At 38.9% G+C, this 22,887-nt stretch overlaps 1 protein-coding gene across 5 annotated transcripts in view; it reads left to right on the top strand.

Moving 5' to 3' along the window:
* Window positions 1–22,887, top strand: part of CACNA2D3 (calcium voltage-gated channel auxiliary subunit alpha2delta 3) — a 724,110-nt gene that overhangs the window by 581,611 nt on the left and 119,612 nt on the right. For all 5 annotated transcript variants that reach the window (XR_013636032.1, XM_078853616.1, XM_078853615.1 and 2 more), the window contains 4 exons: window positions 110–203; window positions 2,637–2,732; window positions 6,609–6,730; window positions 7,105–7,185. Coding sequence is in view for 4 of the 5 variants with exons in the window: in XM_078853616.1 (XP_078709742.1) it covers window positions 110–203; window positions 2,637–2,732; window positions 6,609–6,730; window positions 7,105–7,185 (393 nt within the window). In the remaining variant the exon portion in view is untranslated. The remainder of the gene's footprint in view (window positions 1–109; window positions 204–2,636; window positions 2,733–6,608; window positions 6,731–7,104; window positions 7,186–22,887) is intronic.

Raw genomic sequence — 22,887 nt, 5'->3', positions numbered from 1 at the left:
ATAATTAATACTATTTATGTGTGGTTCACCTAATAAAATATTTTGATTTGACTTTTTTTCACCACACATATAATCTATTTTTTGCTATTTATTTAATATATTTTCATAGGTGATAAAGAATTGATACAAGAAGTTCTGTTTGATGCAGTGGTGAGTGCACCAATAGAAGCTTATTGGACCAGTTTAGCTCTAAATAAATCAGAGTAAGTAAATAAATACATATGCACATTTTAGTATAATAATAAAGTATACACTAGCACATGCAGTGAAATATGATTATGAAATATTATTGAAAAACACCTTAACAATTTAAGAACCTTTTACCCAGATACGGTGGAGATGAGTGTGTTATAAATACCTATGTAGTTGGGCTGATCAGATGATGAAAAATTGTGGGTGATTGTGGTTTTTGAGGTTGCACGATCTTTAACAATACAGAATAACACATGAAACTAGCAAACAAAGTAGGAAATGAAAATACAACACAGTATTTGGAATTATTCTCTAAGAAATTAATGAAAATTTTCTAAAAATGAATATATCTCTGAAATTTGTAATTTGTTCGAGAGCAGGTTATGTACATAAAACAGTGAAATTAATAACATAAATTATTCATTGCACATTATTCACTCTGACTTTCTAGACATAAGTCTTGGATATGAAAGTGTATAGATTTTAAAATTTTCAAAACCAGATTGGAACTAAATGCTCTACTGTACAGTGCATTCGCTATTCCTTTATTTGAGCTTTTACACTACATACAATATACTTAAGCTATAGTATTATGCAGAGAAATGTGATATATATTGGGGAAATAGGTAATTCGATTAGCAAAGCCTATGTGAGCTATAATTGTAGAAAGGGAATTCTGGAGACTATCCAGATGAGATTTGGTTAAGTTTGTACAATTTTCTGTGTTGTATGAAAAGGCCTGTTATTGTAAAGCCACATATAATACAGTGAGGTAATTAGTTGAGGTTGGTTTGTAATTACTAGGATTGTGATTTTTCCATCTCCGTCTTTAGGAAACTGTGGGTGAAAAGAGAAAATACCATGGAAATATAAGTTTTGTTCTGTTTAAGTCAAATGTTAAAAAAAGATTTAAAATTTAGTTTAAAAATACACATCAAAAATCCAGCCTGAAAAAGTGTTTTAATTATTCTACCTATAAAATTAATTGTGCTTATATTGTGCACTGAACTGATAACCAACTGGGGTTAGCCAGTCTACTCTTGAGAGATAAGAAATGATGTTCTATGATGGCCACTTGTGTTAATATACCCTAAGCTTTGAGGGTAAAATTCGCACAGCAGAATAAGGTCTTCTGAATCCTCCAACACAATGGAACTACAGCTATTTCACTCCGTGCGTGGAAGGCAACTTCAGAGGGCATGTACAGGGAGACTCCTATACACCTTTTATATCTGCTCTGCCACTACAGACACAGTTCATTGAGGAGGAATAGGGGATTGGACGCTGGCGGTAGGAGGGCCAAAGGTGTAGTTGGTTTTGTGATAATGTGAACCCAGTGCCTACAAATCCTCAGAGATGATCGTAGAACTGGAAGGGACCTTGATAGGTCATCTTGTCCAGTCCCCTGTGCTCATGGCAGGACTAAGTATTATCTAGAACATCCCTGGCAGGTGTTCGATTAACCTGTTCATAAAAATCTCCAATCATGATGATTCCACAGCCTCCCTAGGCAATTTATTCCAGTGCTTAACCACTCTGACACCTAGGAAGTTTTTCCTAATGTCCAAGCTAAACCGCTCTTGCTGCAATGTAAGCCCATTGCTTCTTGTCCTGTCCTCAGAGGTTAAGGAGAATATTATTTCTCCCTCCTCCTTGTAACAACGTTTTATGTACTTGAAAACTGGGATCCACTGGATATGCCCTTCCAGTTTGTACCACTGATAAATACTCTCTGGGAATAGTTTTCCAACCAGTTATGCACCCACTTTATAGTAGCTCCATTAGGTTGTATTTCTAGTTTTTTTATGAAAAGGTCATGTGAGAAAGTATCGAAAGTCTTACTAAAGTCAAGATATACCACATCTACCACTTCCCCACTATCCATAAGGCTTATTACTCTGTCAAAGAAAGCTATTAGGTTGGTTTGACATGATTTGTTCTTGTCAAATCCATGCTGACTATTACTTATCACTTTATTATCTTTTAGGTGTTTGCAAATTAATTGCTTAATTATTTGCTCGATTATTATCTTTCTGGGCACTGAAGTTAAGCTGACTGGTCTGTAATTCTCTGGGCTGACCTTATGTCCCTTTTTTATAGTTGGGCACTATATTTGAGGCAGTGGGTGAGCAGGGTTTGTAGTCCCTATCTCAGCCAAGGATCAGGATGAGTGACCATGAGGAGCTATGCTGCTAGTTACCCACTCCCGTTCTTCCCCCAGTCTTCAGGTAATTCCACCACACAAATCCATCTTGAAGAAACAGATTTCATGCAGCGGCCAAATAACTTTTCAAACTGTGTGTGTGTTTTATCTTAACAAAAATGAACATATCTTTCAATAAATTCAAAAATAAGAGGAATGAGATCAAAAATTCTCTTTCACTAGCTCTATCTATTTACTGTTTGGAAATGTTTATCTTTGCTTGTGTGCTGCTCTATTTCAGAAATTCTGACAAGGGAGTGGAAGTTGCCTTTCTTGGAACCCGGACGGGTCTATCTCGTATCAACCTGTTTGTGGGACCAGAGCAACTTACTAATCAGTAAGTCACATGACTGTGCTGAAGGAGCAGATGGGTAGGCAAGAAAATTTTTAGGAAATATGCTCTTTTTTTCTTCCCCAAAGTTTCACACTGGCAAAGCTGAATACATAGAATAAACAAGAACAGTTCTTGTAGTCTTCTTTAGATTTTTCTGTAACTTTTGAAACTAGTGTAATATTTTTCACCTGCATATCAGCTATAATAGGGGCCTTTTTTCAGTCCATATGTTTGCTTTTTTCCACCCTCCTGGAGTTAGAAATCACATCCTGATTATTCAGTGCAAAACTAAGATGATACTGGAGCTGCAGAAGATGGAGGAAATCATGCAATTTTTTCTTAAGCCCACTCCAAAACAAATGTCTTTAGGTGTTTCCAGCAGTTATTCATCCCAGTTGTGGAATTCCCTCAACTGAAGGTCTGTAACACTTAGTGTGCTGATATTGCTAAATCAAAACTTTAATTTTGCTTATTCTGTAATGCCTTTGGCTCACAAAATGTTAGATATGCATTATGTCATTTGTAACATACGGAAGGATACTTCAGTTTGAAGGGTTGTATATAGGTTGAGCACTGTCTCTTATCACAGTCTACCGTGAGATACTTGCACAGAGGATTGCTATGGCTTTAAAGTATAATCTATGCCATTCAACCATGCTCTTCAAGTATTTTATAAAGTTAAATTTGGAAGAGAAAAAAAGCCACACAAAAATATTTTTTAAAATGTAATCACAATGCTCATTTTAAAATTCCTTAATACTGAATATTGCATAGTGTAGAAAGGAAAATAATTCTTCACCAATTATATTAAGCTTAGATAATATAGACAATAGGATCATGTTGAATATTATGGGAAACAGTTTATCTGTATATATTGGACTTTTTTTCTAAATAACTTAGTGTCAGTGTGATTGTTTTATACTTTGAGTAAGTGGAAAACTTAGTAAGTATGAGTAATATGAATGTTTGGGGTGAGGCAGTGTTGTTTAGAGATTAGTGCAGGGTTGTCAGGAAATGTTTGCTCTATGCCCATCTTTGCATTGGCTTGCTGCATGACTTTAGGCAAGATACTTACACGCTGTGTGCATCAGTTTGCCATCTGTTTAAAATGGGGAAATATAATATATCCCCAATGAGATTCTTTGAAGAAAGCTGCCATAAAAGGGTCCAACACATATTAAAGTCAGTGGGAGTCCTTTCGTTTACTAGTGTAAGTTGGATCAGGCCCCAAGGCCCAAAGCCATAAAGGGACTTAGGGTGTTGCAATACTGAGGTTGCAGCACCTAACTTTTAGGTGCCTAGTCACCGAGTGGAATCCACAGACCCTAGGTTAGGCACCCAGGCTTCCTATATAATGAATGGGGAGTGTTAGGCACCTAAGAAATGGATTTACCAAAGCTGGCACACTAGGCAGGGAGCTGCCTTAAATACCCAATATCACATGCCAAGAAGAGGGGTAAGTACTAAGCCATGCCCCTCTCAAGGAGTTAGGTGCTACGTCTGGGCTGGGGGAAGGTGCCTGTCTCTACTTGGGATCCACAGCCATAAACCCTGTCCCGGAGTCAGTCACCTAAACTGTTTCTTGCCAGAATGGTGGCAGCACATCCAAACTGTTCCCAAAATGGCCTGGTGGAGGAAGAGGTGAAGAGGAGAGGGAGCAGTCTCTCCTACAATATTTAGCTCACTGGACTTTGGGATATTCTGGTGTGGCTCTCTCCCATTCTCTCCTCTCTGGAGTGGGCCAGAGAGTGAGTGAGTGACTCCATAGTCCAGTTGTTAGGGCACTCAGCTGAGAGGTGGGAAACCCATGTTCAAATTCCTGCTCATTATCAGGGGTCTTCCATGTCCTGGGTGAGTTCCCTAACAACTGGGCTAGTGCTTATAAAGGAGTTCTCTTTTCCTCCCTAGCTGTTTTGTGTGTAGTTAGGCTTGCTCTGAGCATACCTACTGGATTGGGCTCTCCAGGCAAGCAAAGTGGGACAATGTCTAGTTTTACCTGGTCTGAGGATCTTTGCTGGACCTTCGGCATAAGATAGGTACTGGCCAGGACTGAGGCAACAGTGCATATGCCCAGAGGCAGAAATGTAGGCCCCTCAAGGACTTAAACAGTGGAAATTTAGGTCCTAAGGGGACCTAAACGAGGAGTTGGCACCTAAGTTATTTTGGGGATCTGGGCATAAGTGCAAAGATGTTATAGCAACATGATAGTATGTTTACACCATGTACATATAAGAGAGAGAGATAAATTCAGACAGAAACTTGAGAGGTTAGCTGTACACAATAGATTAATTCCCACAGTTAGCATGAGACAGAAGTTGGTGTTTTAGAGCTTAGATTTTATCAAGTAAAACCACACAGAATTATCTAGTAAAAGTCAACTTTCTAGCTATCTACTCATATAGTTCTATTCTAATCCTGTACAATAACCACAGTGATGAAAGAAAAAACCCCTCAGTCCATAACTTTGACATACATTTGTATTTACTTAGAGTCCAGTCCTGTTCCCTCTGAAGTCCATGGCAAAACTCCTGTTGACTTCAGCAGCAGCAGGAAAATGCCCTTAATTTTTACCGATTTGAATACATGTCATATTATTTGGAAATCATGTTGACAGTATAACTGTTTTTTATGCTTCAATCAGCATCTGCAATCAATGTCAGTCCTTTTATGAGAGCCAATAATATTTAATGTAATTCTGTGAAAATCAATATTAGAGCAATGTTCAGCATTGTGTAGGAAGAGATACTTGTCTTCTCTTATGGTTAAATATTCCTCACCATTAAACTGCAAAGACAACAGTGGAAATCACTTAAAAAGCTGGATCATTGGTGTGTGAAAAGGTTTTAAGAAAGAAGGTATTCATTTTGATCTCCCTACGACATCTTTACCCAGGATTTATCTTTCAGGACCTATTTCTAAGGAATTGCAATATGCAAGTGCAAATATGTGTGGAACATACTGATTTCAGTGCCAGAAAATGTTACGCAGCAATTTTTGGACGCATGTGTTGCTTAAAATGGAGCTCTCTTAAAATAAACTTTCTCTAGTTGGTGAAGCTTACTGCAAGAGGCTCTGTGTATTGCAAATGTCAGGTAAACGTGTATGTGTTTTGTGCAAGGTAATCTGGTACTTATACTTATGATAACTAAGGATTTTTGCAAGGTATTTAATCTGAATACACAATATTGTTGTTTGGTGGAAAATATGTTAGCCGGAATCAGTGGACTTGCAGCTTGTGCTGCTAGTGTCCTCATCCAGCACACGGAAAGCAATGAGCATGGAGAAGATAGTTGCATTTTTTCCTCATATGACCCCTCCCTTCTACCTCAGGCACCTTTCCCTGACATCCTGTTTTGGGGAAGGATATAGCTAAGTTCATTATTCACCCCTCCCACTATATCTTCTTGGAAAGAACAGTTATTAATCGTGTTGGCCTAACTCAAGACTTGAACTTGGATTGCTTGAAACAGTTGCCCTCACTCGTTACAACACCTCTTCCACCACACACAGCTAGTTTAAAAAGTAAAACATTATTTGAACAAGTTGCTAGAAAGAAAGGCATCTTTTTAAATTTCTACAGTAGTACAATTTTCCAAAGTACTACTTGATTTTGGCTGAGTTTTTTACCCCTTTTCCCACCCTTCTCAGCTTGTACACAGCAGGGTTGCTACCAAATTTGTTCTCTGAGAAGATACTGCAAGTATATCAAGAATTATTCAGTGATATATTGAATTCTTTTACTGCACAAATGATATAGAAAAGAACCCACATTTTCTTTCCCAAAGATTAAAGATGTTGTTTTGTTTTGATTGCCAAGCTTGAAATGTTTTGGTGATATACAAAAAGCAGCAAATATTTTCTTCTTTCTTCTGTTTCAAGAGACTTCCTGACAGCTGAAGATAAAGAGAATATTTTTAATGCTGATCATTTTCCACTCTGGTACAGAAGAGCCGCTGAGCAGCTACCAGGCAGCTTTGTCTATTCAATCCCATTTAGTAGAGGTCTGTAATTTTGTCATATTTAAATACTGAAGCATGTATAACATTGGGAAGAGCCAACATACGTTGTTATGTTCTGGAGAGGGTATTGAACTGAGTTTCATCTTCTGAAATCTGCACTGAAATTTTCACCAGGTTCACAAATTCTGTAATCAGGCATGGTAGGGAAACTTGCAGTGTCACTGCCTGTGCTGTACCAGGTTTGTGGATAAATAGGGGCTGTAATTGAATGTCAAACCAGCACTTTTCCTGAGCATTAAATTCATATGAAGATTTGGTATTTTTTTCAAACTAAAAATCTACAGCTGAACTTGCTTACACTGCAATATGTTTTGATTTTAATAGCTTTTTTTTTTTTTTTTTTTTACACCTTGTAGAAACAGCAAACAAAAGCAATGTGGTGACAGCTAGTACTGCCATTCAACTTTTAGATGACAGAAAATCTCCAGTGGTTGCAGGTAAAATTGTTTGTTTATATGTATGTCTATATGAAAGCAGTGTGTGAATTCCTTACCTTTTCAGACTGTCTGACTTAGTGGAAATTACATGCAGAAAAAACAATTTGAAAGAAAACATCTCAAGTGCAATTGAATGCCCTAAAGCCTAGGTCTTTGCAGGCCTCCTCTCCCTAAGAGCTTGAGTCTGTGTTCGTTGGGCACCCAAGTCCCCCCCTGTAAACTGCTAGGTTGACATAGCAGTAATAACACAGCAGTAATCAGCAAAGATTATTCAGTACTCATAGGAGCAAATCTTCACAATTATAAACCAGAATGAGTTTCCTTAAGGAAAAACAAATGTAACAAAAATCTCTCAAATATAATATGATTCAACACATTCTTCAGAATTTGGAAAACACTCCCAATAGTGCAAGACTTAAGGAACTCAGTCTATTCAGTTTATCAAAGAGAAGGTTAAGGAGTGACTTGATCACTATCTAGAAGTACCTACATGGGGAGCAGAAATTTGGTAATAGAGGGCTCTTCAGTCTACCAAACAATGGTCTAACAAGATCGAATGGCTGAAAGCTGAAGTCAGACAAATTCAGACTAGAAATAAGGCACAAATTTTTAACAGTGAGGGCAATTAACTATTGGAAAAACTTTCCAAAGGTTGTCATGGATTCTCCATTACTGGAAATTTTAAAATCGAGTTTGGATGTTTTTCTTTTGAAAGATAAGCTTTAGTTCAGCCACAGTTATTGGAAGTGAAGCAGGAATTAATTCAGGTCCCTTGGCTGATGTTATGCTGGAGGTCAGAATGGGTGACCATCATAATGGTTCCTTTGGTCCTTAAAATCTGTGAATATAGGTGAGGAATTCTGCCTCCCCACAAGCATTCTCCCACTCCTACAGGCCCTTACCTGTGCTTTTCAGTTGTCTCTTATTTGGTTAGAGTTCAAATTAATTTAAAAAATTGGTTCTTTTGGAAATTTCTCTCCAGTATCTGAAATTTTTCAGAAGTCTTTTACTAACAAATGCCTGGTATGTTACCATTCACACATTCAATATCGTTAAACTTCATTGCCAGCCACCTTCTAATCTACAATTCAAGAAATTAGGTTGTAAGTAAGCAAAGTTATCAACAATTGTTTTTTCCTATCTTTACCATTCTAGTCATAATATTCCTTTTCTCAAATGGCCACTATTTCCCGTCATTTACAAAAGATCTGATACTATCCGATGGGATAGATACTACTAATACACTCAATAAAGGTGACCACTACTTTACTAACTGAGGAGGTGTTTCTTGTAAAGATGGCTACCATTTCTGAAAGCACAGGCTGCCTACTAGAACCTGACCCCCATTCACTAGACCACTTCTGCTGCTATATTTCTCAAGCTTCAAATCTGCCAGTGTGGGACATCAGTGTGTGGAAAATTGATGGAAATTGGAACACCTGTACTTTGTTGTATGTTGCACCATTATTGCCAGCTTAAATGGTTTTCCACTATAAATCCTGTTTTAACAGTATTTTCACACTATCAATTAAATACACCAGTTTCTTTAAAAAAAAAAAAAAAACTTGGAAAACAGGAATTCTAAGTCCACTGCATGGGTCATTAGCAGCATTTGAATCCAGCTTCTTCATATCCCAAGCCCAAGTCTCTATCACTTAAGTGTCTGAAGTAACTTCTGCTTTTCTGTGGAGCAGCCTCTAAAGGGGAAAACAACACTCATTTTTCCAGTGGGCAACACAGCAAAACACAGTGTTTTATTCCAATCTTTGGAAGAGGAGTGTGGTCTAGTGGTTACAACCAGCGTGTACCCAAGCACGTAAATTTGGCAGGTTCTTTCTTAGAGGCGGTGTGGCTGAGTTGAGAGGTTGTGATTGTCATATTAAAGATCTAGGCTCTGTTCCCAGCTCTGCTAGAAGTGACTTATGCATACTTTCGATTACCTCCTTTGTAAAATGGGGTGGCTGGTATTTGACTGCCTTCTAAGGAAGGCATATAAGGCATTAAGTGCTGTTAAGTGCACACAAATATAAGCATCAATGTTTTTAAGAGCTGGGATTTTAATTTTTGATGGGGATCTCTTCCTTCTTTCTCTCCCCACCAACTGGGAGTCTGATTCAACTGATATGCAGTCTATTTGAGAGCTATACTTGTTATGTCAAAGTGAGGTTGCCCCTTGGCAAGATGGTCACCTCTTGGTTCTTGTTTCCAATGGAACTGAAGAAATATATTGTTGTTGGGAAGAGGGCTGCTGTCTATGCTGTGAACCTCATCTCAGTCAAAGAGTAGCATCAGGGGTTCCCAGGTGAGAGAACTTTTGAAATCCAGTGTTAGGGTGCTTTCTGGCCTCTGTTTTATACTCTGCAGCTTTCATGGAGGCTCTTCCACCCTGAGGAATTGTGGCTGGCCCAGCAGAGCAGATGTGGCCATACACAAGCTGACCTCACCACAGGAATGCAGGAACCATTGAGCTGGAGTCGGGGAGGGTAGAAATAAAACTAATTTCCCTCCACTTCTCACACACACACACACACACACACTCACACACAATTAGCCCGCCGTGCCCCTCTCTATGCCTTTGGCTCTCTTTCCTGTCCCACTGGAGGGAAAGTTAGGGGGGCATACTACCCCAAACCACTCTATATTTATCATATTAAGGTAAGTCAGGAAATTCCATAAACAAACAAAAAATAGTTTAAGTGGGATTCAAGCTGGTTAAATGAGTCTTATCCCCAGCACGCAAATCCCTGAAAAATAAGGGTATGCCAAATAATGGGACACCTATCAACTATTCTCTAAAGCTCAGCATATCCCCACTGATAAAACAGATTCCACAAGGTCACAGGAAAAGTGCCCTTCTGCCCCCAGTTGATGAGAAGATACACAAACCATTGTTCTCCCTCACAGCATAACAGAAAATCTTAATTATAAATTCATCATTCTCTTATAAAAACATACGAGAACAATTAATTTGTGCAAAAATGTCAACGTGGATAATGGTTAATGTTGCTGCAGATATAACTACGGATTTTCATTGTACTATGAGGGATACTGATATGTTATGTATAATGTGTTCCTTTATTAGTTGGAGACAAAATGAAGTTCCTTATCAAAGTCCAAAGTCTATCTCCATCAGTGCAAATGTGCTGGGTGGGCTTAAGGGCATAATTAACAGGTGTCCTATATCATGACATTTCTTGCACTTTAGGATTTGCTTTGGGGATATGTCACACATAACCACCTTTAATCCCTTTTCAACAAATCATGTAACAATAGTTTTATGTAGGCCATGAAACAGCCAAGAGATCTGAGTTTGGTTCCCTTTTCTCTGTTCTGCATTTGAACTGGCAATTTGAACAGGGAAATAATTCTAGTTCCAGATTTTCAAAATAACTGTGCACCCAACAGGTTTCCATCTAGGCACCTACATTAAAGACCTAGTCTTCAAAAGTGTTCAGTACCTGATTGTTTTCAGTGGGAGCTGCTGGGCCCTGAGATGTTTTGAAAATCTGGCCACTGCATTTAGGTGCCTATATAGGAGCTGAGCTCTTTTAGAAAAATCTGCCACCAATTTTGTATGCTTTAAAAAATCTGGCCACTAGATTGTATAAGATCAATTCTTCCTGCTTCAGTCACTCACTCACTCACTCACTCACTCAGTTTTTCCCTGCATCTTCAGCAACTACTTTGCTTAGAGGTAGCCATCAGACAATAACAGATGTTCAGAGAGACAACAATTATATGCATTATTCTATTTATACTTCAGCTGCAGAGCATAAATGGGCATTATCAATTCCATTTTTTCCATGGAACAAGTTACAGTACAACTTTTTAGATCTCACTGAACTAAGGTATTCTACTTATTGTAAAAATAAAAAGGTGGGAAGTGGAGAAGTGGTGGGCAACTAGAAGTTCTGGTTTCACTGTACAACTTACTTAGGGATTTGCAAAGGATTATGAGTAATATGTTCAAAAGCACCTGTGAGACTTAAACTCCTAAGTGCCTACGATCCAGATTTGTAAAGGCATTTAGGCAGTGGTATGACAGTGCTGCAACCCCTATCTGACTGTTTTAATTTCATTTCATTTTCAAAAGTGACTTAGGTTCCTAAGTCCCATTGACTTTCAATGAGACTTTGACTCCGAAATCAGCTTGGTGTTGCTGCGCTGAGCAGAGCAATGCCTAAATACCTTTAAAAATCTGGTCCTAAGTCAGGTTCCAAGTCACTTTTGAAAATGGGATTTGGGCTCCTAAGTCATTTATGGTAATATTTTCAAAAGAATTTATATGTAAAATCTAAATTCTGCCAAAACCACACTTTCTATTTTATGAAATAAATATTCCTGATTCCTATTAAGTCAATAGATTACAGCACACTAGCAACTGAGATACTCCTTTGGCATAAAATCACTGTCTTCACCACAGAGGTATTGGCTGAAAATAAAACTACACCAGAACATTTTTCTTTGCAGAACACCCTAAAATAGTAAGTCTTTTTTATAAACAAAAAATATATGAATATTAAAGAGGAGCCTCATTTATACCTAACCATGGGGGAGAAACAAAATTCCTGCTACTCTCTATCCAATCCTCTCTGTTTTCTTTCAGAGGAACAGCCGTGTTAGTCTGTATTCGCAAAAAGAAAAGGAGGACTTGTGGCACCTTAGAGACTAACCAATTTATTTGAGCATGAGCTTTCGTGAGCTACAGCTCACTTCATCAGATGAAGTGAGCTGTAGCTCACGAAAGCTCATGCTCAAATAAATTGGTTAGTCTCTAAGGTGCCACAAGTCCTCCTTTTCTGTTTTCTTTGTATTTCTTTCTCTTTTTGTTTTCCTCTTTTGTAGAAGAGCATCACTGATAATAGGCCCCTTATCTATGCTAACTTATCTAGTTCTGTGCTAACAGAAATGCTTATTACAAATGGAGGAAGCATAATCCAATAATAATGGCAGGAGATCTTCAAAATCAATGAGTTTGTAGAGTTAGAATGGTTGGCAACACTGCCACACAGAATTTGAGTCCTGCTGCTGCTTTACCATCTGTACCCCCTCTGTCAGTCCAAAGTGAGAATGCTGGAGAAAAGCATGAGATGCTTTTTAAATTCCTCTCACTCCAGCTAGCAAACTAGGACTTTATCAACTTAAATAAATGCAGATTTGAGTTAGGCATGTCTGTATGTGTATCTATAAATATACACAAATATATTTATTGTGTTTGTGTACAATCTGAAAGCTTAATTTATTTGCTGCAGAGATATGGATAATAAGCCTGAAAAATGTGTATATGACGTGTAGTTAAAATGCAGTTATGTTCACAAGAGAGATGTCTTAGTGTTCCGCATTATGTTCCCTCAGTGATTTCTATATCGAATTTACATTTAAAAAGTATATTTTTTAAATTGCTCGTGCTGCAAGGTCAACCTGCGGGGTTTTGTTGTTGTTTTTATTCTAGCAAGATCAGGGTACTTTGGATGGGAATTTTATTTTTGGTGGCAACGCTGCTGATTAAGAATGACACAGGTTAGGACTGAGCTTCTCTTCTGCAGCTTGTGTGAAAGGCAGCAACAATGTGATCTTATGGTGAACTAACACAAATTGGACCATTGTATTCTTGTATTATTCTCTGCTGTGGTTAAATTTCAAAGTGATTGGCAGTAGATTCTATATGTTGGCCCTTTGACAGAGGGGTGCCTTTAGTGTTCTTCGACATTTAGAAATGGAAAGCAGTGATAATGCAGTAACGGTTGGCCCAGACCAGTTGCTCATAAGGAGTAAGAAGGCCCAGTCCTTTGCCTCCCTAAATACAAGGGAAAAGAAGATCTAGTATCATTATTGGTGCCCAACTCGTCAAAGGGAGTCAAAATGGGGGTGGTGGGGAGGAATGAAGACAGGGCCATCAGAGCTGAAACATTACAGAGCGTGCTCCTTTTCAAGGGTGTTTGGCACAGCCCCCACTCCACAGGCCACCTCCCTAGGGACACTGAAGGAATTCTGATTTGCTCCCTTCATTCACCCCACCCCTGTGTACAGGTTGTGGTCCAAATGCTACGGTATAGACTAGTCTTTACATTATGTAGCACCTTTCATTCTGAATGGTCCCCAAACACTTCACAACCAATATGCAAAACTGCACCACTGAAATCTAGCCACATTTGAAATGGAGAACAGCCGTTAACAGATACACATCACATTGCAAACCAATTATACAGGGGAGAATTTTGATCAAGAACATTAAGCAAATTTCTGACTTACAAAAAAAATTGTCAAGGGATTCTTTAGTGTCACCACAGACAATAAAGTGCCTTGGATTTTAAAGCATCAGCCAAAAGACCCATAAGCAAGCAGTAAACTGCATAGTGCTCAGTGCATCTCCCTCAGAAAGATGAAGGACTGAGCAGAGCTGGCCAGAATCTTGAGGCATGTCAAACCCAAGGTTTAGTCTATTCTCCATCCTCTTAGGCTTCTGGGATACAAGTAGAGAAATTCTCTTATTTTTCCTTTACTGGGTGAGATCAGGTACAATCTAAAATCTCTCAACTAATTTACGAACCTATCTAGTCCTAGTTGCTTTGTAGAGAGGAGTACGAGAATAAACATTAACAAAGGGACTGTTAAATGTGTCTGCATGTCTAATGTCGCAGGATGCAAAAGCGACATGACACCTTGCTAATATGAGATATTTTAAATACTAGGTATGATTATTGAGTATCTCTGTATTGCATTTTAATAAATACTGATGCTGTCATTGGAAGAAGACCTTTCTAAGTGAGTTTAAATAGTAATTATATATAAAGATGCTGCTGCTTTGAAAATCTAGTCTGAATGTCATTCCTATGTTCATTTCAGAAAGCAAAGATTACAGTAGAAGAAAAGGAGGACTTGTGGCACCTTAGAGACTAACAAATTTATTTGAGCATAAGCTTTCGTGAACTACAGCTCACTTCATCGGATACATTCAGTGGAAAATACAGTAGGGAGATTTATATACACAGAGAACGTGAAACAATGGGTGTTACCATACACACTGTAAGGAGAGTGATCACGTAAGGTGAGCTATTACCAGCAGGAGAGTGGGGGTGGGGGAAACCTTTTGTAGTGATAATCAAGGTGGGCCATTTCCAGCAGTTGACAAGAACGTCTGAGGAACAGTGGGGGGTGGGGGAATAAACACGGGGAAATAGTTTTATTTTGTGTAATGACCCATCCACTCCCATTCTCTATTCAAGCCTAAGTTAATTGTATCCAGTTTGCAAATTAATTCCAATTCAGCAGTCTCTCGTTGGAGTCTGCTTTGAAGTTTTTTTGTTGACGAATTGCCACTTTTAGGTCTGTAATCGAGTGACCAAAGAGATTGAAGTGTTCTCCGACTGGTTTTTGAATGTTATAATTCTTGACGTCTGATTTGTGTCCATTTATTCTTTTACGTAGAGACTGTCCAGTTTGGCAATGTACATGGCAGAGGGGCATTGCTGGCACATGATGGCATATATCACATTGGTAGATGTGCAGGTGAACGAGCCTCTGATGGTGTGGCTGATGTGATTAGGCCCTATGATGGTGTCTCCTGAATAGATATGTGGACACAGTTGGCAACGGGCTTTGTTGCAAGGATAGGTTCCTGGGTTAGTGGTTCTGTTGTGTGGTGTGTGGTTGCTGGTGAGTATTTGCTTCAGGTTGGGGGGCTGTCTGTAAGCAAGGACTGGCCTGTCTTCCAAGATCTGTGAGAGTGATGGGTCATCCTTCAGGATAGGTTGTAGATCCTTGATGATGCGTTGGAGAGGTTTTAGTTGGGGGCTGAAGGTGATGGCTAGTGACGTTCTGTTATTTTCTTTGTTGGGCCTGTCCTGTAGTAGGTGACTCTTGGGGACTCTTCTGGCTCTGTCAATCTGTTTCTTCACTTCAGCAGGTGGGTATTGTAGTTGTAAGAATGCTTGATAGAGATCTTGTAGGTGTTTGTCTCTGTCTGAGGGGTTGGAGCAAATGCGGTTGTATCGTAGAGCTTGGCTGTAGACAATGGATCGTGTGGTGTGGTCTGGACGAAAGCTGGAGGCATGTAGGTAAGCATAGCGGTCAGTAGGTTTCCGGTATAGGGTGGTGTTTATGTGACCATTGCTTATTAGCACCATAGTGTCCAGGAAGTGGATCTCTTGTGTGGACTGGTCCAGGCTGAGGTTGATGGTGGGATGGAAATTGTTGAAATCATTGTGGAATTCCTGAAGGGCTACTTTTCCAGGGGTCCAGATGATGATGTCATCAATGTAGCGCAAGTAGAGTAGGGGCATTAGGGGACGAGAGCTGAGGAAGCGTTATTCTAAGTCAGCCATAAAAATGTTGGCATACTGTGGGGCCATGCGGGTACCCATAGCAGTGCCACTGATTTGAAGGTATACTTTGTCCCCAAATGTGAAATAGTTATGGGTGAGGACAAAGTCACAAAGTTCAGCCACCGGGTTTGCCGTGACATTATCGGGGATACTGTTCCTGATGGCCTGTAGTCCATCTTTGTGTGGAATGTTCGTGTAGAGGGCTTCTACATCCATAGCGGCCAGGATGGTGTTTTCAGGAAGATCACCGATGGATTGTAGTTTCCTCAGGAGGTCAGTGGTGTCTTGATAGCTGGGAGTGCTGGTAGCGTAGAGCCTGAGGAGGGAGTCTACATAGCCAGACACCCAGCTAGTGACATGTTTGTTCCCCCTCCCCCACTGTTCCTCAGACGTTCTTGTCAACTGCTGGAAATGGCCCACCTTGATTATCACCACAAAAGGTTCCCCCCCCACTCTCCTGCTGGTAATAGCTCACCTTAAGCGATCACTCTCCTTACAGTGTGTACGGTAACACCCATTGTTTCATGTTCTCTATGTATATTAATCTCCCCCACTGTATTTTCCACTGAATGCATCCGATGAAAGTGAGTTGTAGCTCACGAAAGCTCATGCTCAAATAAATTTGTTAGTATCTAAGGTGCCACAAGTACTCCTTTTCTTTTTGTGAATACAGACTTACACGGCTGCTACTCTGAAACCTGTCATTGTAGTAGAAGAATAGTTTATAGTTATTAGATGAACTCACTTTTTAAGTACAACAGGGTTTGTTTCCCCTGAGGTAACTGAGGGCTCCTTGTCTGTTCTAATAAAAGTAGAAAGCACTAGTGCCACCTATTGGTGAAAATGTGGAATTGTATACGTCTTGTTTTGCATACTACTAAAGGGTGGTGAGGTCAGGAAGGAGGGTCTAATGGGGCAAATAGCTAGTAGCTTTGTTCTGTTGTTTAATTTGATTATTTCCTGTTGAGGAAACTTTTAAATAATTTTTAAATAGAAACTTTTTTGCTATTGGATATTTATATTTGAATGTCAACATTAATCACCTTATTACATGCAAAGCACTAGATGGACACTGCGTGCAGACAGAACTTCCTGCGATCCCTACATTACTGTTCTAAGTCAGGGCAACATCTTCCATAACACATTTTAAAAGCATCAGAACTCTTACTTATCAGGTAAAAATTTTAGTCTCTGAATACAAGCAAGCCCTGATTAAGGTACGTCCAATTAACTGAAACTCCAAGTTAACTAAAGGTGGGTTATGTTCCCCCAAACCTGTGTGGGCCCAGTTCCAAAATAGAGCTGAATAAAAGAGCCTTTTGGTCTGAAGATTTCTCCTAGCCTAGTGTAATCAGGAGACGAGAAGGAAACTCTGCTCTCCAAAATCTACTGTTCAAGCAAGGTATGCACCTCCACTACGACTCCTTATCAGCAAATGGTGATTAATGGGGAGAGACACCCAAGTATCTCCAGGTATGTCCAGTAATGCCCCCTTTCTGCTGGAGGTACATAGAGGGTGCTGAAGCAATTGCTGCACAAGCACAGCACCAAGGTTGGGGACAAATTAAGATTAAGGAGTAGTAAGTGGGGGAGCCCCACTGCAGCTCCACTGTTACAAGACTCTTGGTTGAGGTTTTTGTTTTCCCTCTACATAGCAAGCCAAATTGTTTCCTTAAGAACGCGGCCCCGAGACAGCCAGTTTTTATAGCCTTTTGGGGTACAATAGAACGTCAGAGTTACGAATATCTCCAGAATGGAGGTTGTTCATAACTCTGAACAAAACGTTATGGTTCTTTCAAAAGTTTACAACTGAACATTGACTTAATACAGCTTTGAAGCGTTACTATGCAGAAGAAATGCTGCTTTCCCTTTATTTTTTTAGTAGTTTGTTTAACACAATACTATACTGTATTTGCTTTTTTGTGTGTGTAAATCTGCTGCTGCCTGATTGTGTACTTCCATTTCCAAATGAGGTGTGTGGTTGACTGGTCAGTTCATAACTCCAGAGGTTTTACTATATATGTAAAAGAGAAGACTTGTGTATCTTGTTGTCACAGGGTGCTAAGCAGAAAACTGCCTAGCCAACTCTCTGTCACTCCAGTTCCAATTAAAGGAGCCCTGATTGGGGAAGCTGGAACAGCTGCTGCCTCATCAGGCTGGGGCTGGAGAAAAGCCCCAGGGGAGGGAAGCCAGGGGAGGAGCTGGAAAGAGGGAAGCTGCAGTAGAGGAAAGGCAGTGAGGGGAAGCAGAGAGAGATAGTTTGTCCCCTGCTGGTGGACTGTAAGAAAGGGACTATGTGTATGGTGGAAAGGTGGTGGGAACACAACCTGTAAATAAAGGCACCAGGTGAGCACTGCAACAAGGTCTCTGTGTGACTTTCTCAGCCTGGCAGGAGCCAGGAGGGCCCTGCAGGGACCCCATTACACTTGTCCTAAGGGCCGGATTCTGCCACTAATGGACATGTTAATTAATTGTTTACTTCGCAAATACAACTTTTCAAAACAATAACAGTATTCATGCAGCAAGTTACTACTCAGCTTCAGTGAGGATGACAGAATCTGGCCCAAACCTTTGGATGGTGCAATTATTTTCCCACTACAAAGAGGCAGAAGTTAAAAAGAGTACATAGTGTAACTGATTAATTTCTTTACACAGTATATTATCTGTCTATAGGCATGTGGTATTTAAAGTTCTAAGGAATCTGTCATTCAAGTATCACATAATAACAAGCCACATTTAGCTGGTGCATTTAATTCCATAGTAGTTGATGTCAGAGCACAAGGACACAATGTGTATTGGGTTGCTCACTATTCTTTGCCACGGGAATAAAAATAGTCAAAAGTTTTGAGAAACTAGAAACTTTATTCTATAGTGTCAATGCTGCAGTGCACAAGGAAAAGTCATATTGACTGTGACAGCTATTTGTTTATATATCCTTTTAATACTTATTCACTGATATATAGTGGTGGTGATAGAAATAAATTCTCAGGTGAAAGATTTCTTGTAAATGAACATGTTGTAATGGCTTACTAGAATTAAGGGAATCCATTAGTGCAATTTATTTATTTTAAAACTATAGATTGTTTTAAAGTATTTTCAGGGCTTTTTTGAATATACATTTGCTTGCTTACAATATAAAGTTTAAAAGTATCAAGCCATTTTTAAATTAAAAGTAGGAGAATGAAACTAATTTTCTGGTAAAGGTAGCCTAGCAACAGCTCTTTTCTCTGACAATTTCATTGAATATTCCTTGTCTCACCACAACACTATATTATGCAAACATATAATACGGTTTTCACAGCTTTAAATAAATCATCCCATATAAAACTGAACAAGGGCATTTCCCCTTTCAAATATTTAACTTTTCAAAGAGGATCTTTTAATACCTTAGAATGGAGGAAATGCAATAAATAAATAAAGTACAAAAGGCTACTGTTTTAAAATCTCAATAGATCAGCTCATAAACATGCTCCATCATTTTATCTCCAAACCTTTGTTAGTCACTACTTTTTCTGTACAGTCTCCTAATCAGTCACCTTCAGCGTTCTACTTTCAGTGCTAAATCACTGCTTCCTATATTTTAATCCTAACCTGATGCTTTGTGTTGGTAGTCAGCCAGAGGTAGGCAAGTCTACTTGAACTCATGGACAGGTCATGTTTTTGTTTGATTCTTTCATAGACCTCCCAGCCTCACCTCACCTCTTTGCTAACTTTCTATTTTCACATGCTCATCATTTATACAAAGTCATTACAATGGTTCAAAATTAAAGAAAGTCATTTAAATAATATATAATCCCTTAGATAAATTGAATGACCCCACCTAGTAGATGTTGGTCTGTTAGCCAGATCCTCTCAGTCATAAACAGCTAAGAAGGAGGTGGCAGCTGCTGTGTTTCAGGCTTAAGTTTCAAGCCTGGAGCACACCATGATTTTGGGTGTCTCTGTTTTTTGGGACATTTTAAAGGGGCCTGATTTTAGTGAACACCCACTCTCTGAAAACCATGCCCCTTTCAGGTGTCACAAGTTGGACACTCAAAAATGGAGGCACTCGAAATCATGAGTCGCTTTTGAAAGTGACTGTCTTTATGGTGCTGGTCACATGTGTATTAAAACTTCTATGTTCAGGTCCTTGTGCCTAAATCAGCACAGAAAGACTTATACATTGAAATCAAACTCAGAGGACATGTCAACTGTCCAAAACTATCTAAGACTCTCGGTTGACCAGGCTTCAGGTAAGTGAGGTTTGACTGTATTGCAATATGGGAATATTCCAGGTTACCTGTTAGTATTTAGTTACCCATTATTAGCTTTGTGAAAAATTCTGTTCTTCAGTCAGTTATCTCAGGATACTGGTAGTGGTTTAAGAATTAGTACAGTAGACTCAGTCAATGACATTTAAAAGCCTTGGATCCAGATTTTTAAAAATGTGTACCCAGTGTGTCATGTGGATGTGCCTGTAAGCATATGCTTTGGGAGTTTTGTAAATGAAAAGTCCCAACACATACTTTTACAAATATGAGCCTTGTAAATTAAGCCATTAACTTCAACAGGTTAACACTCTGTAAGTACCAATTACCTTTAGGAATGAAGTATATTGTAAATGTCTCCCACGTAGTCAAATATTTCCTCCATTCTACTGCACTATGGTATATTAAGTTAAAGTATTAGGTAGGATAAAGCATCTATTAATTGTTCATAAAATATTGTGTACTGTTCAGCTTACCCACTGTTTTACCTGCCACTACTTTGAATGTGACTACAACCATGAAAAGTGCTTTAAAGCAATAACCTCATCTATAAAAAGTCTCTCTTAGTAGTAATGTTTAAGGGAAAATGGCCGTTACACTGAAACGCCATCCAAAGATTCTAAGTTTCTAAAATATATGCTTTTCTCATCAGTCAAGACAGTGATTTACTTAATCTTTACTCCAGTTTGTAAGCCACTGAACATTATAATCAGTAGTAATGCTTAGTAAATCCCTTGCATGTCCCAGCATGCTTTAGTGGAAAACAGTTAGTTTATATTTTTCCAAAGGGCCTAATACATTTTTCATATTCTCTTCATATTCATAAATCTAATAATGAAATGTATACTAATGGCTTCAGTAAAAAACAGAATGTACGTTCAGTGTTCAAGGCATTCACATGCACACACTCTCAGTTGGCTTCACCATTTAGAAATGATGATTTTATCTGATAGCACATTTCTTGAGGGGGATATTTCTCTGTTAATGTAATCATAATTTCTGAGCATAAGTGCCACGGCTGCCTAATCTGTCTATTTTATTCTATAGCACTCATCACCTAGAATCCAAGTGCTGCACAGGTAGAGTAGATCTGTATGCTGATATGTATAGTGAACTTCAAAGAGGATTCTGCTCCTCACTCTTGGCCAGTTGTGTTAGGCTGTTCTTTTTGAAAAGTGTAGCTAACGTGGGAAAGTTTAGCAGGTGTGTGGGTCTAGCAGTGTGCTCTAGTAGCAGATTGTAGAGGTTTTTGCCAAAGGACATTGCTGCCAACCAAATAATTCCTTGATTAGATTACATGGCAAAGAATCTGGATTGATTTTATGAAATTAAGATAATGCTGCATTGGTTTGAATTTTAAGCAATGTATTGTTTGTTTCTCTACAATTATGAGGATAATAAATACATTCATTATAAATTAAATACTGTGGGTTAGCTAGTTTATCCCCTTCCATGGAAAACCTTTTGCTTCCAAAAACGCACAGGATTTGCAGATTCTCATTCCCTCCTTGAAGCAAGAATGGCAATCCTGTGGAAGAACCTCAGCTTGCAATATCCACAAAGGCAAGAAGTCCATGGAAAACTTTGGCCCTAAATCTATCAATCGCTCTCTAATCACGCAGAGCTGACCACAGGCTCAACCTCTGTTCATAACATGCTGTAGTCATGTACTTTGCTGTCACTGAATCATCTGTCCCTTCCCCCATGATGGGTCAATGGAGGGTTGCCAATTTTGGTTGGATGTATTCCTGGAGATTTCATCACATGACATAATCTTTAATTGAAGATTAATCTTCAATTCCTGGAGGCTCCAGGTCAATCCTGGACAGTTGGCAACCCTAGGTCAATGCTACATCCAGGTGATTGATGTTGCTGGCTGCCTTACCAGGGGCGCATGCAGTCATATTTCAGGTAACACAAAACCAGGAAATACCAAGAATCTTGTGTGAATGTTATTAATATGACCTTTCCAGACCTGTTTTGCAGACTAAAGAGGTTCAAATAAGCATACTTTTTCAATGCTGAACTAAAGGGAGCCTCTGTACTTTTGTCACCTGGCCAGCAGCAAATAGGAGGTCACTATTATGCAAACAATGGTGTCTTATTTTGTTAATGTTGCAAATGAAAGATACACTATGTATAATGTAATTGAGCTGCCTACTTTGAAAAACAAGGAGGGGCGTTCTCTCTCTGATTGGAAGTGGGATCACTTGGGGGTAATGAAGTTACATTTTTATTATCCTTCTGCAAGTTTTGGATGGAAAGACTTGCATACAGCACTCAGTATGGAAAACTCAGTACTTGTGTTTCTCTCCATGTATAACCATTAATGGGCTTTTTCTGTAGAGAACAAAGTGAAATCTGTGTGGTTTTGTCTCCTATTCTAAATGGGGAACAAATTTGCGAGTAGGACCACATTCTTCGTCTCCATTTTCCAGGTATCGATTCTGAAAGCAGTGACAAGGTGACCCCTGTTTGAAAGATAAGAATAGTACAATCCATTTCTTTCAGCTGTCTTTCCAAATGGCAAGCAGTGAACAAGCTATCCTGATGTTTTCAGGAATAAAGGGGCTCTTCCAGAGTTTGCGGGGGAAACACTGTGTTTATAGAAATACTCTACATTGCATTGTTGAAACTGTTTGTCAATTACCTTTACTGACAAAATAAATCTGTGCAAATAACTCATTATTTCAGCAGCAGCAGATGTCCATAGTTTTACAAATTAAGGCCATTTCTGTAGGGAATCCCTGGATTCAGCAGTATACAATGAGCAGCTAAAAATAATCTGTAAGGCGTTTGAAAATCATCCCTTCTGAACTGCAGTGGTTGTGAAAGATAATTTGTGGTTCTCACAGAATACTCAGCAAATTGTGTCTTTCATCTGAATTTTATTTTTACAGATAAACATTACATTTTTCATATTGCAAAATTGTAAGTTTGCATTTGTTAATTTAAATGATTGGCTCTATATTTTCCTCTGTTGACATTTAAACTGTTGGTAAACATTATCATCTTAAATGGCTGTTTGTGGCAACCGTGGGCTGAATTTATAAATGTATACAATTTTATCAAAGCATAATGTGATGTTTCTGCATTTTTTTTAACATACAGCATGTTAGAATGTATATGAC

The sequence above is a fragment of the Lepidochelys kempii genome, chromosome 7 (assembly GCF_965140285.1).
Source record: "Lepidochelys kempii isolate rLepKem1 chromosome 7, rLepKem1.hap1, whole genome shotgun sequence".
Lineage (NCBI taxonomy): Eukaryota > Metazoa > Chordata > Testudines > Cheloniidae > Lepidochelys > Lepidochelys kempii.
Note: the sequence above shows the minus strand (reverse complement) of the source record. Positions and strands in the feature narration are given on the sequence as shown.